This window comes from Castor canadensis, chromosome 5 (assembly GCF_047511655.1).
Source record: "Castor canadensis chromosome 5, mCasCan1.hap1v2, whole genome shotgun sequence".
Taxonomy (NCBI): domain Eukaryota; kingdom Metazoa; phylum Chordata; class Mammalia; order Rodentia; family Castoridae; genus Castor; species Castor canadensis.
In genome coordinates, this window is record NC_133390.1 from 16,982,566 (window position 1) to 16,997,396 (window position 14,831).

Genomic DNA, 14,831 nt, shown 5'->3' on the forward strand with positions numbered 1-14,831 from the left:
TTAAATTTGAAGGAGAAATGGAATGTGCAGAGGAAAAGATGCAAAGAAGAACTGCAGGAAAGAAAGGCAGAAACAAGATCGAAATATTAGATGGTGGGGACATAGAAGAGCAAGGAAAAGGGAAACGCTGGCAATTCCTGTATCTGAAGGCGGTATTAAAATATAGCTAAATTTTTGTAGTATCATTCAACTTTTTTAGGAGTGTGATCTTAGGAAACCAAAATTACATTTAAGACAGCACCCACTCTTGAGGGAATGAGGATCAGGGGGTGTTATTAAACCTTTTGGAGAGTGAAACATTTTGCTTCTCGCTGCCATTCTTTCTCATTTGACGTTTCCCGAAAAGCGAGAAGCAAAGTTTTTGTTTTTCAAGTAGGCAATCTAGAACGCGGTGAAAAAGATGTTGCAAACTATTTAAAGAAAAGTTTAGAAGAGGGACGTGTTGGAGGACTCAAAGGAACTCTTCTGGCTGAGGCCGACTGAAGTTAAGAAGATCTGGGGAGGAGTAAGGGGCCAGATCAACTGGGAGCCAACTAAGGGAGGGGATGGGGGTGGGGCGGCGAGACGCAAGACCCGGGAGGGCGCGGAAGTGGGAGAGCCAGCGCGACTGGAGCGACGCGGGTCTGTCCCAGGACTTGGGCGGTCGTTCTCACTATTGTCCCTGTGGCTTTACGCCTGTGAGAGCATTGTGAAACATTTCCTTCCTCTGGGTCATGGAGTCCCTCCCTCTTTTTCAATGGAAGAGCCGCTCAGCTTTTTCCTAGGGACCTGGGGATAGAAAGTCTCAGCTTTTGTCGCTTTCTTAACACGACGCAGCCTTTTCCCTTCCTGGTAGGAAGAGGAGGGAGGGGTCAGGGAAGGAAACCGATTTCTTCATTTTCCCGCTGCACACTTTCTAGCCCTAGCGATCGCCGCTGGCCCCTGGTAGGAAAGTGGGTTTCTTTGACTTTTCAACCCGTCTGGCCTATGGCCTGCAGCAGCTGCTGCTAGGCATTGGAAGTGCACGGACTGGGCGGGAGTTATTTCTCGAATGAAGAGAAAACGCAATTCACTCCTTAGGCTCTAGGACGTGTGAATCTGGGTCCCTATAAAGAAGTCTCCGGGGTGAGGGCGGGGGGGGGGGCTGATAGTTAAGTTCATTGCAAATGCATTCTGAAATCTAGAGCTTGAAAAGTGTCCCCGGCCCCTCATTTATTCTTTCTAGGGAAGCACAGTCAACTAAGTTTCCCCAAGAAAAGATGGGACAAAGAGGGACCACGCAGGAGCTCGTGAAAGAGCAGGGACATGCAGAGGTGGGGTGGGGTATTTTTCTAGAAAGGGCAGCCATGGCTCATCTCCCAGATTGAGAAAGAAAGAGCTGGGGGGAATTTGGGGGGTGGGAGGGAACATCTCTAACGCAGGGGAATCTTGGTGGAGGAACTCAACCCCGACCCTCCTTACTGGGACTGCAGCCCAACGCGGGAACAGCGTACCCACACAGGAGGGGCAGCAGGAAGGCAGGGTGGTCCAGGAAGTCGGCGGGGGAGAGGCATGGTGGAAGGGAAAACCTTCTCCCTGGAGGGCCCTGGCTGTGCAAAGTGCTGGTCACAGCGCCCCTTCTGCGTCTTCCGCCCCCAGACTGACGAGAGGTGGAGTGGAGCCAGCGCGGAGGCAACCCCATCCCCCGCCGTGGCCCGCGGCGCTGAGCGCGGTTTAGCACCAACTGAGCTCAGGGGGGCGGTGTCTTTGGGATGGAAAGGCGGCCAAGAGGGAGGAGGGGCTCTTTGGGTCTATAAAGGGGCGGACCGGACTGTCCGATTCTTGCACTCGCTGGAAAGCAGCTCCGAGCCAGGTGCTATTGCAAAGCCAGAGCGCACAGCCCGGCGGAGAGGGAGACTCCTGCTCAGAGCTAGCGACACCACGACCTAGACGAAGGACGAAGAGTGGCTCCAGGCACTGGTCCTCGAGTTGCCCCCGAGTCCTACAGGCGCCCCAGAATCCTTGTTCCCGCAGCAGTCACTCAGCAGCGTTTGCTGTGCAGTGTCTCCAACGCTACTGGAAGAAAACCTTCCCGCGCGCCGGCAAAACCGCAGCGTCTCACTTTAAGTGACTCTGGAAGGTTCGGTTTTAGCCGGCTCTGCGGGCAGTTAAATAACAGTAATTGTTAACTTGAACAACCCAGAGCGGGGCCAGTGAAGCTTTGCTCTTCTGACCAGAACAAAAGCTTTCCCTCGCTGAGTGCGCTGCAGTGCGCAATGTCTCCTCGGGCTCCGATGCACCGAGCGGTCCCTGTAGGGTCACGAAGGCACACGCCGGGCGGCGACATGGAGAACGCGGAGCGGGACTCTCGGCCTGCACCCATGCTGTTGCTGTTACTCACGGCCGCCGTAGTGCTGCTGTCTGTGCCGGGCGCGCACGGGCGCCCCGCGGAGGAGGACGAAGAGCTGGTGCTGCCGGTGTTGGAGCGCGCCCCGGCACCGGGGAACACGCGCCTCCGCCTGGACGCCTTTGGCCAAGAGCTGCACCTGAAGCTGCGGCCCGATCGCGGCTTCTTAGCGCCTGGCTTCACACTCCAGACCGTGGGGCGCAGACCCGGGTCCGAGGCGCAGCGTGTAGAGCTCGCCGGAGACCTGGGGCACTGCTTCTATTCCGGCACGGTAAATGGTGACCCAAACTCGGCCGCCGCCCTCAGCCTCTGCCAAGGCGTGCGCGGCGCCTTCTACCTGCAGGGAGAGGAGTTCTTCATCCAGCCCGCGCCAGCTGCTGCCTCTGAGCGCCTCGCCCCCGCCGCCGCCGAGGAGGAGCTGCAGGCGCGGCCACAGTTCCATCTCCTGCGGCGGAGGCGGCGGGGCGGCGGCGGCGCCAAATGTGGAGTCACGGACGATGAGACCCTGCCCGCCAGGGGCGCAGGACCAGAGAGCGAGGACGCCGGGGCTCAGGGGCCACTGCAGGACCGCAATCCGCAACGCGCGGGCCGACCAACAGGTAGAAGCGTTTCCCTCACTTGTCTCTCCATTCATCCCACCTCAACCCCCCCTTCTCACTTTCCGTACCCGACATGACTTGAAGGATACGCCCCAGCTCGTAGGCATATTCTGCCTGCCGACCTGACCGAGATTTGGAGTGGAGGAAAGTAGTTTGAGGTTTGAGTTGTTGAACTCAAGAGTGAGTTAATCATAGCCTACTAAACCATTTAATTCCATCTGCCTGAATAATGAATAACCAAGAAAGGACAGAGAAGTCAACTATTTGAATTTGTAATCCAACTCCTTCCACATTAGTTGAGCCGTAAGCGCGTGTGATTTCTTTCCTCCCCTTTCATTCCTTTTTAACAATATTACTGTGATCTTTGGCTGGAGAAGAGCAGCTGCGCGCTGAGTTTTGTAACCGCTGGCTGTGCGCGCACCCAGCGCTTAGACGAGGGCGGGGATGGAGAGAGTAGAAGAGCTATGGTGACTTCGAAATGTGCCAGTGAGCCTTGGCCTTCTTCCGTCTCTGTTCTGTGGACTTCTGTACCCTTTCCCTCCTTAAAAGGCTGAACAGGACGGCTGGCGGCGGGGCCCCTCAGCAGAACCTGCTTGGGAGGTCTTTGCTCAGCTTGCCCCGCCTCCCCACTCTTCCTACCCCGCCTCCTGGTTTGCACTCCCTCTCGCGGCCATAATTCTGCTCCTAAACACTGTTGAATGTTAACCACCGCCGATTCTTCCTGCCGTGCCTTTCTCAATCCGTTGTGTGCAGTGGTTACTACTCATTTCATTTTTATCACTCTGATGACACATTGCTGTTTTAACTTTCTCACGTATTCTCCCCGTTTCTTTTGCGTCTGCTTTGGGACTAGTTACGCGGTCCTCTTCGGCCCAGTTTAGGACTTCCATGGGGGTTGGGTCTCAGTGAGTAGTCTGAGGGCTCTTTTCCTAATAAAGAACTGTGGCTCAAGACAGAGACTTAACTACTCTTGGGCAATGGGAGTGGGGTGATAGACGCCTGGGCAAAGTGGGTGGTCCTCGTGCCTGGAACTGGCCAGAAAAGCACCCCAGGGACCCCTGGAATGAGAGAGCTGAGCAATGGAAGCTGAGATTCCTTCAGGCCCGGCCCCTTGGCAGCAGCTAGGCCCTGCCCTACGCCTTCCACGTGGAGCTGGATGATCTCATTCAGGGTTTGAGCCCTGGCCTCAAGAGTGAAAGAGTGACTCAGGGCCTTTGCCCGCTGCGTTTGCTGCAAGTTTTACTACAGCTGGGTAGGATGATGGGCATATTGCCTTGTTCAGACTGTAGGCTTTGAAAGGGAACAAAAGAAATCCTGTCTCGTTTTCTCTCTCTCTCTCTCTCTCTCTCTCTCTCTCTCTCTCTCTCTCTCTCTCTCACACACACACACACACACACACACACACACACACACACGCTCCGAAATAACTTGATCTCCCTAAGTAGCACATGGTCTTTTTATTTAAAGCAAAACAGCAAACTTTAAAAATAACATTTTCAGTAAAAAGAGACACAAATATTTGTGTTATTGTTGTTCAGGTATATTTTGGTTTTGTTTGCTTTGAGTGACTAGGCTTTCTTTATATACTCTGGGACAGTCACTATTCTTGGAGAGACTGACAAACTCAGCAAACTGCCTTTCTCTTTTCACAGGAACTGGAAGCATAAGAAAGAAGCGATTTGTGTCCAGTCCTCGCTATGTGGAAACCATGCTTGTGGCAGACCAGTCAATGGCAGAGTTCCATGGCAGTGGCCTAAAGCATTACCTTCTCACCTTGTTCTCCGTGGCAGCCAGGTTGTACAAACATCCCAGCATTCGGAATTCAGTTAGCCTGGTGGTGGTGAAGATTTTGGTTATCTACGAGGAACAGAAGGGACCAGAAGTGACTTCCAATGCTGCCCTCACTCTGCGGAACTTCTGCAACTGGCAAAAGCAGCACAACCCGCCCAGTGACAGGGATGCAGAGCACTATGACACAGCAATTCTTTTCACCAGACAGGTGAGAGCAAGATGCTACTATTTATTATATTGTCCCCTCATGAGTCAGCATTGCACCAAACAAATTGATAAAGAGTATTTCACTAATGTTTCTTCACTTAAAATTTTACTTGGCTAGCATGGTCTTTCTTCCTTATTACTGCTATGACTTCAATGTCTCAATTTGCAAAGTTCTATAAAGTGTGAGGAAAAAATCATGATTAAAGTCACAGAGTCTTTCTAGTGCAACAGTAATGAATATACAGGTTGTAAAACATGAAGACACACTCTACTAAAAACTAAAATGTCTAGGTTCATACCGTTCTTGTTAATAAGGATTTGCTTCTGTTCCTTGTAGGACTTATGTGGGGCCCAGACATGTGATACTCTTGGAATGGCTGATGTTGGAACTGTGTGTGATCCCAGCAGAAGCTGCTCCGTCATAGAAGATGATGGTTTACAGGCTGCCTTTACCACAGCCCATGAATTAGGTAAATCTGTTTCAGAGTACAAGTTAAGCCCAATTCGTGAATCCAAACTAATAAAGCAGTATGTTAAATTGATAGGAGGAGTCTGCAGATTATATTCCTATCTTAGGTACCAGTGGTCCTAGAAACTATAGAAAACATTTTCCACTATTTCACTATTCCCACTATTGTTTTCTTTATCCAAATAAGAACTAAAATCATTAGCACTATTGAAATTTATATGTTTATACTCTATGAGAAGTAGATACCATCTCCAAAACAGATTGTCTCCTAAATATATTTGTTCCTGTAGAAATATCACATTAAGATAAATGAGTTCCCTCTGGGAGAAAAGGAATTCTGCAAGTGACCTCTATTTTTGGGGGGGGTGGTACTGGGGCTTGAACTGAGGGCCTTCACCTTGAGCCACTTCACCAGCCCTATTTTTGTGAAGAGTTTTTCGAGATAGGGTCTCACAAACTTTTTGACCCAGCTGGCTTAGAACCGCGATTCTCCTGATCTCTGCTTCTTGAGTAGCTAGGATTACAGGCATGAGCCACCGGCGCCCATCTGACCTCTGTTTTAATATGGGTTTTGGATTGCTTCCTAGGCCACGTGTTTAACATGCCACATGATGATGCAAAGCAGTGCACCAGCCTTAATGGTGTGAATCAAGATTCCCACATGATGGCATCAATGCTTTCCAATTTGGACCGAAGCCAGCCTTGGTCTGCATGCAGTGCCTACATGATTACATCATTTCTGGATAACGGTCATGGTAAGACACTGGTGCACTCTTTGTAGATAGCATCCAATCTTTCGTGGATAGGGCTGTAGTGAAATGAGCTCTCTTTTTGTTCTTTTATTTTTCCTCTTTAGAAATTACTTTTCTCTACCAAGATCATAATTATTCAGATCTTAATCCCCAGTAAGAAATAATGCTTCCAGCTGAGTAGCTCCCAAGTCCATTCACATTTTGAACAGAACAATAAATGTTATGTCATTGTTAATCCAGAAATACCATATCGAGGATAGTATCTTGATGATAATTTAAATCTCTCTGGCACTTTCTCACAAAGAGCTACAGTTTTCAAATTGCTGTGTACTATCTCCTATGACAAATGTTTTGTAGCACCTTGAGCACACCTTTCACACTGTCATTATCTACTGATTGATATTGGTTGGTGTTTTCTTTTCAGGGGAATGTTTGATGGACAAGCCCCAGAATCCAATCCAGCTTCCATCTGACCTCCCTGGCACCTTGTATGATGCCAACCAACAGTGCCAGTTTACATTTGGAGAGGAGTCCAAGCACTGCCCAGATGCAGCCAGCACGTGCACCACGTTGTGGTGCACTGGCACTTCTGGTGGGTTGCTTGTGTGCCAAACCAAACACTTCCCTTGGGCAGACGGCACCAGCTGTGGAGAAGGGAAATGGTGTGACAATGGCAAGTGTGTGAACAAGACGGACAAGAAGCATTTTGATGTGAGTTTTTCTACCAAAACACACTCATACCCCTTTAAAATTCAGAATTAAACAGAACAAAAAGATGCTAAAAGTTTTCTTACCAAGTTAAACACCTCCATCTGGCTTCTTTAGCAGGAATGGATGATAGCTTATTTTTAGAATTAATTCTTTTCCTGTATTTTTTGTCATTCATTCCCTAAAAGGTTCTTTGGTATGTTTAACACTGATTTGTGTATCCATTTAGACTCCTGTTCATGGAAGCTGGGGACCATGGGGGCCTTGGGGAGACTGTTCAAGAACCTGCGGTGGAGGAGTTCAGTATACAATGAGGGAATGTGACAACCCAGTCCCAAAGAACGGAGGAAAGTACTGTGAAGGCAAACGAGTGCGCTACAGGTCATGTAATATTGAAGACTGTCCAGACAATAATGGTGAGTAGCAGTGGACATCAACCTGGAGAAATGGAGATGAGGAAATGAGTTGAAGGTTCGAAAGTGATAACGTCACGGTATCATTCTCTTTCCAGGAAAAACCTTTAGAGAGGAACAGTGTGAAGCGCACAATGAGTTTTCAAAAGCCTCCTTTGGAAGTGGGCCCGCAGTGGAGTGGATGCCCAAGTATGCTGGCGTTTCACCAAAGGACAGGTGCAAGCTCATCTGTCAAGCCAAAGGCATCGGTTATTTCTTCGTGTTACAGCCTAAGGTAGATACTTTTGCACTTGTTTTTTTTTTTTGGTCCCAAGACCGAGGGCTTTGGCTTGCTATCTTTTCATCAGCCTTTGACTTTCTGTCCCTTATGTTCAATTGTAAATTCAGACTTCTTCTAAATACATTAGCATCTACTTTCTTTGAGTTTAGTGTTGCTTCCAGTTATGAAGGAAGCTGAAATCCAGCACTTAAGATACTTTCAATTGCTTGGCATTGCTCCTTTATGTACAGAAAGGAAAAATCAAGTGCTTCTCTGTATGACTAGGTTTTGTATACAGCTCATAGTTAGATATATTATATATTAACACAGTAACCAGTGGTTCTGGAAAATAGTGGAGGCACAGCCCAAATGGTCCAGAGTACTTGTTACTGGGCAGTAGTGTGCATAAACATTCTTATTAAAATGGAAGATTGAGCACTGACAATTCGTATTTTTGAGCTTGTGTATTAAACAGAGAGAGGAATCCTTTCTTCTGCTATTTTACAGAGTGGATAAATCCTCCTCTGAAGTAGAAAATGGAATTAAATTTCTTTGAGATTAGCATGTGTCATTAGCATTGTAGGCTATAAATATAGCCTACAATGAAAATAATACCAAATTTTAGATTCAATCAATATTCAGCAAGTGATTTATGAAGCACCTTCTTTTGCAAGATAGGTGCTGAGGAGACACCAATAATCTCTGCTTTCATTGATCTTGACCATAGGGAAGATGAGAAAATAAATAATCAAATATAATTTTTTTCAAATGTCTATTCATAAACAAAGCTAAAGAGAAGGGTAATGCATGACATATGTAGAGAATACTATTTTAATTTAGCATGATCACGTAAGCAGAGAGGAAAACATAGCTATTACAGCATCACTGTCCTCTTCCTTTCTAATATTTGATGCCAGATACCTGTTCCTTCTTCAGGTTGTAGATGGTACTCCCTGTAGTCCAGACTCCACTTCTGTCTGCGTGCAAGGACAGTGTGTGAAAGCTGGTTGTGATCGCATCATAGACTCCAAAAAGAAGTTTGATAAATGTGGTATTTGTGGAGGGAATGGATCTACATGCAAGAAAATATCAGGATCAGTTACTAGTGCAAAGTAAGTATTAAAACATCTACTTCAGATACCTTATAATTTAGATGTACTTTGTCAGTTCTTGAGCAAGACATTACGTCCAAAGTTTCTGTGTTAAGCCAGCTACCACCAGACCTTGTGCAGACCTGCCTTGCCCACACTGTAGCTGGGGGATTGGTCACAAGACTGGGGAAAAATTACACTAAAAATGATTACATATTTTTAAGCTAAGTCCTTGATTAGTCAAGGACTGACTGATAGGCTTATGCCTTTTCTTCCTGCCCACAGACCTGGGTATCATGACATCGTCACAATTCCCGCTGGAGCCACAAACATTGAAGTGAAACAGCGGACTCAGAGGGGATCCAGAAACAATGGCAGTTTTCTTGCCATCAAAGCTGCTGATGGCACATATATCCTGAATGGTGACTTCACTTTGTCAACCCTAGAGCAAGACATTACATACAAAGGTATTGTCTTAAGGTACAGTGGTTCCTCCTCAGCACTGGAAAGAATTCGCAGCTTTAGCCCGCTCAAAGAACCCTTAACCATCCAGGTTCTTACTGTGGGCAATGCCCTCCGGCCTAAAATTAAATACACCTATTTCGTGAAGAAGAAGAAGGAATCTTTCAACGCAATCCCTACATTTTCAGAATGGGTCATTGAAGAGTGGGGTGAATGTTCTAAGTCATGTGGATTGGGTTCGCAGAGAAGATTGGTAGAATGCCGCGACATTAATGGTCAGCCTGCTTCCGAGTGTGCAAAGGAAGTGAAGCCAGCCAGCACCAGACCTTGTGCAGACCTGCCTTGCCCACACTGGCAGCTGGGGGATTGGTCACCATGTTCCAAGACTTGTGGGAAGGGTTACAAAAAGAGAACCTTGAAGTGTCTGTCCCATGACGGGGGAGTGTTGTCTCATGAGAGCTGTGATCCTTTAAAGAAACCTAAGCATTACATCGACTTTTGTACAATAGCAGAATGTAGTTAAGCAGTGTCAGTGTTGGAAGGGAGTGTGGAAGGGCTGATGTGCTGAAATCCAGAATGCTGGAAGGATCCAGTGTATCTAGCCAGTATCCAGTGAGGTGTGTCAATAAAAGGGGAATGTGGAGGAGATAGAAAAGCAGTGAGATCATAAGAATATCCTGCCAGTTACAAATTCCATAGGGTAGTTAATGAGGATTACTAGCCTCTGATCAGTGATATAGCATGGTAAAGCCCCAGGGTATTATTATTATTTCTTTTGTTACATCTATTATAGAAACAGTTGTCAAAATAAGTCAGAAATATCGCAAGCCTATTTCCTGGTACTGATTAAATGCTCTGTGTCATGGGAATTGGGAAAAGAAAAAAAGATATTTCAGTTAAGACATACAAAAGGTTTGCTTTACCTCACTGACAATGGTGGGGAGAAAGAATTACAAACAGGATCTTTGATTAGTCTCAGAATGTTCATACATCTTTCTATCAAAAGTCAGAGAATTCACCTTGTTCAACATGAGAAAAAGGCTCCATAAAGTGGTCTATAGTTCCTTCTTTACCTTATACCATCTCAGTTTTTATCTGTGTAATTCATTTTGAGGAAGAAACAATTCATATTTATAATAATAACATCAAGTCTAAAAAAGGCAAAAACTAGCAGCAAAGTAGTACTAGGTGCTAGCTAGCAACAGTAAGGGAGGCACAATGAGCTTGATGCTTCCAACCTTACTTTCTTCCTTATGTAAACCTACTTTGGGAATGTGATTGCAAAAAAATAATTTATGTCTCAAGAAAGTCAGTAAGATCACACAAACAGGATGTAATGCCAGAACAAGAATGGGGTTGTGTAGAGCAAGGTCCCGTGGTTATGGAGACATTGGGATCACTTGTTTCATGGTGGGGAGACTGCTGAGGGGTAGCAGGTCCATCTCCAGCAGCTGGTCCAACAGTCGCATCCTGGTGAATGTCTGTTCAGCTCCTCTACTGAGAGAGAATATGACTTTTTCCATATGTATATAGTAAAATATGTTACTATGAATTATATGTACTTTATAAGTATTGGGTTGTGTCTTCCTTCTAAGAAGGACTATAGTTTGTAATAAATGCCTATAATAACATATTTATTTTTATACATTTATTTCTAATGATAAAACTTTTAAGTTATATCACTTTTGTAAAAGTGCATATAAAAAATAGAGTATTTATACAATATATATTACTAGGAATAATAAAAGAACACTTTTGAATATGTGTGTCTATTTTTTGAAGTGGGAATTAACCCCTGGGAAGGAAATTTGAGACACAAATATTGCATCTGAAGACAATTCTTTGCTTAGATTCTTTGGAAATAAGATTTAGTTCTAATGAAATCTGATTCATGTATTCTTGGTTTGTGAAATTCCTAGTATAAAAGGAATTTATGATATCTTTAGTGATAGATAAGATTGTTACTATAATGTATACACCAGCGGTTGGCAAATTTCTTTTGTAAAGAGCCGGATAGAAATATTTATGGCTTTGTGAATTATACTATCTTTGTTGCTACTACTCAACTGTGCTATTATAGATATGAAAGCAGCCATAAATAATATGTAAATGAATGGGCATGGCCATGTTCTAATAAAACTTTATTTACAAAAACAAATGGTGGGCCAGATATGTTTTGTGAACTGTTTGCCAACCCCTGATGTATATCATAAGAGGTTGGGGCTCTGGATGCATTTTGGCTTTTTGTCTTTTCCTCAGTCATATCACATAAATAAAATTATATGAAAATGTTAAAGTTATTGAGTAGAAAATTATGCTTCACAAATCACATTTAGGATATATATGCATGGTAAGCCAAATCTTCCAAATTTTTCACTTGCTTATCAGGAACACCTAAGGTGTTTTGAAGAAACCTTAGAGAACCCAGGCTTCTTTGGGTAGCCCTTTGTAAATCATATTTTCAATACTAATTGGTACCTTAGTTGCTCCCAAAGCAACTGCATTGCTCTCAAGAAATATTTTTAGTAGGCAACAGATTATGTGATTAACCTTTGATATTTCTAACATTACATTCATTTTTTCCATCTTTAGCATAATTTTTCTCACATAGTATGCTAATGTGCCTGCTTCAGCTTTAGATGATAGTTTCTAATTTACCTTCCACTATTCAGTGTTCCCCTGAACAAGTGGACATATGATTCTCAGGAGTCACTTGTATGGATGCAGGGTGGGGTGGTTAGGGTTAGTGGGCTACAGGACCTGAAAGGTAAAAGTGAAGTCTCACATCGTGGAAACTAGTCTTTGTCCCATTTAAACATGGAATTTAACTATACAATTCAGCAGCCTCCTTTGCCTTGTGCACTTATTTATTTGCCTTCTTTAGTATATTACAAACACTCATAAGGAATGACATGGAGGATACACATTCACACAGCAAAGCCATGGCCCTTGTATACTAAACATCCTATTTAAGAGAAGATCCATGTCTCAAATAACCCACGATATAAAGAAGTCAGCTTTGGATGCTTTGTTATTCACCAAAGAGTTTTGTTTTTTGGGTTTTGGGGTTTTTGTTTGTTCTGTTATTTGTCTTTTTAAAACCTTAGGCTGATTTGTTTAGAACACAGAAAAACAGCGAAAAAAGCATTCCTGCCATCTTTATTCTCAGTCCAAGGTAATACCAAACAATTTTGTCCTGTTGCCACAGTATTTCTCAGCCCTCTGCTGTTGAGATTCTTTTATAACTAGGCTGAGCAGTTTAATTTGACAGCAATGAGAAGTTCGTTCAAAACACACACCAAGGTTTTGTGAACTTGACTTGGCACCTTCTTCAAGGGAGGAGAGATTCTGCAGTCTCTCCTACTGCAGACATAAATGATGACCTGGGCCAATGTTGTGTCCTCATTCAGACACCGAAGTTTTGAGGCATTCATTAGGCAGTTTTTTTTTTAATAATCGCCCTTTAAGTGCAACTTTTAGATCAAAAATTTTACCAGCAATTGGCAAAAATAGTTTCCATCTTATTCCTTGATTTGCCTTCTTGAGAAAGGCACTATGGATTGTAAGATGGCTTAGGAATGATATGCAGCCACTAATTTTCTGACTTCATTGATTCTCCAGAAGAAAATAATAATTATTGACATAAGGGTTTATTGAACAAAACTATCCTGGTATGAAAGTGCAGTCTGTTTTGCCATATACATATTTTGATAATGTGGACGAGTTTATGTGACATGGCAGAAGTGGAATGATGTCAGTGAAAGCTGAACGATCCTTTGGCTCATAAACTAGTTTTCCTAGAAAGTAAAGGTTTTGTACCTTCTCTTAAAAGTATAACAGAATATACTAACTCATGAACCTGATAAGTCATAGAGGCAAACAAAACCATACACAATGCCCACTCATTGTCTCCACTTGGTCACCAACTGTCCTGGAAGTCCCTAATGTGGCATTTGCTCCTTGTGCTTTTTGTCTCCATTGTTCAGAAAACAGAATTTTTTAGGTTTCTACTTTTTATCATGGAGGACAAGTTTCTGTAATTACTATCAATTATTCATTTGGAATTTAGCCTGCTTTCTTAGCTGTAGTAGTTTCTTTTTATTTAGGATTACTATAGGCTTATGTTCTATCATATTAAGAGAAGACATTTTTGCCTGCTGAATGAGAAGGAAAAAGGGCATGCAATTTTATATAGAAAACCCATTAGGGCCTTTTAAATAGAGCTACATGGGTGGAAACCAGAAAGATGCAAAGGGACAGTTCTCAGAGAAATGAGATAGAAGGGTCTCACCATAGGTGGGAGTAAACTTGACTTTCCTCTTCGTGGAGAGTCCAGTGTGGCTGGAGCAATGAAGACAGCAGAAGAGAAGGAGAATGGTAGAGGGCAGATCACATGTTCCACAATAGTAGAAGGTATGCTTGGGACTTTCTTTGAGTGATAGGGGAACAGTGGAGGGAACTGAGCAGAGGGAGACATAGGTGCAACATTTTAATATGGGCTGATTACAGTTGGGACGAGGTAGCAGTCAGATAGGGGATTATTGCAATAGCTGCTGTAATGAATGACAATAATGGGCTGAACTAGGGTAATAGTCATGGAGGTGATAAAAAAGATCAAATTCTGTGGATCAAGATGAGATTTGAAGATACCAGTAGATAAGAAAGGAAAAAGAATATGGATGAGCCTAACAGATGTTTTTGCTGTTTTTTTTTTTAATTTTGTACAGTAAATGCATGTGGTACCTTCTACATAGAGATCAACAGAAATGAAAGCAAGAAGATTGGTAATAAGTACTAAAAATAGTTAAACTTATAGCTAAATATTAATAATTGTTGGAAATAAAGTTTCTATATTAACCAGAAATGAAAAAACAGTTAAGAACTAAGGTCTATTATATAAAATGTTTAAATAGTTATATTTGAAGTACAAAACCATATGCCATACTGACAAAATTATAGAAGAGGTACTGAAGTTTCTCATATCAAAGAATACGGTTTTATTTTTGAATTTGATAATCAGATACGTATTTCTTGAAAACACACAAAAAAAGTCACTTTATGGAAAGGAGATATACATCAAACAAAACCCATAAAGCAAAGAATGGAAAGCAATGACAAAACTGGAAATAAGATGACAGAATTCTAACCACACTATTATGACAACACATTGTTAAAACTTAAAAATACTTCAGGACATGTTTAAAAATAAAATCCAATGATAAATAAAAGGGATCTAAATCAAAATGACATTTTTTTCAAGGAAGTGCAAAGATTTATGAGGCAAATGCAAAATAGGAATGGAACATGGTTTCTACCAAATTATATTTAAGGTAGAAAAGCACTAAGCAAAGTAGAGAATAGCATTTCTTGTAAACTGAAGTACAATTCACTATTAAATATATGTTTGGGGTAGTAGAACCAAATACATAAGAAAAAAAAGCTAAAAATTTTCCAAAGATATAAAAGACCTGGGAGTTTGACTTCAAGTTATAAACTTTTCATTTCATGCTGAAATAATAAGTAATAGATTTAAAGAAAACCCAGCCGTTAGCTAAAATGATTCATAGCTTTTTAAAACATGGAACCATCAATGTTAAGTTTATCTGAAGCAGCTAGTGTGGTGCTGAGAGAGAGCACTACCTGCAAAACAGTGCAATATGAGACTTCTTCGAGCTGTTTTTAAAATTCATCATAAAATTACAATTAGAAATAAAA

The 14,831-nt window shown here is 43.1% G+C and overlaps 1 protein-coding gene across 1 annotated transcript; it reads left to right on the top strand.

Annotated features, from left to right (window-relative positions):
- The first annotated feature begins 1,802 nt into the window (after nucleotides 1-1,802).
- Nucleotides 1,803-11,274, top strand: Adamts1 (ADAM metallopeptidase with thrombospondin type 1 motif 1). Its single transcript, XM_020180765.2, has 9 exons — nucleotides 1,803-2,964; nucleotides 4,617-4,963; nucleotides 5,300-5,432; nucleotides 6,019-6,186; nucleotides 6,608-6,894; nucleotides 7,121-7,307; nucleotides 7,403-7,578; nucleotides 8,500-8,675; nucleotides 8,940-11,274. The coding sequence occupies exons 1-9, from the start codon at nucleotides 2,235-2,237 to the stop codon at nucleotides 9,637-9,639; spliced, it is 2,904 nt and encodes a 967-aa protein (XP_020036354.1). The 5' UTR covers nucleotides 1,803-2,234; the 3' UTR covers nucleotides 9,640-11,274.
- The last annotated feature ends 3,557 nt before the right edge of the window (nucleotides 11,275-14,831 follow it).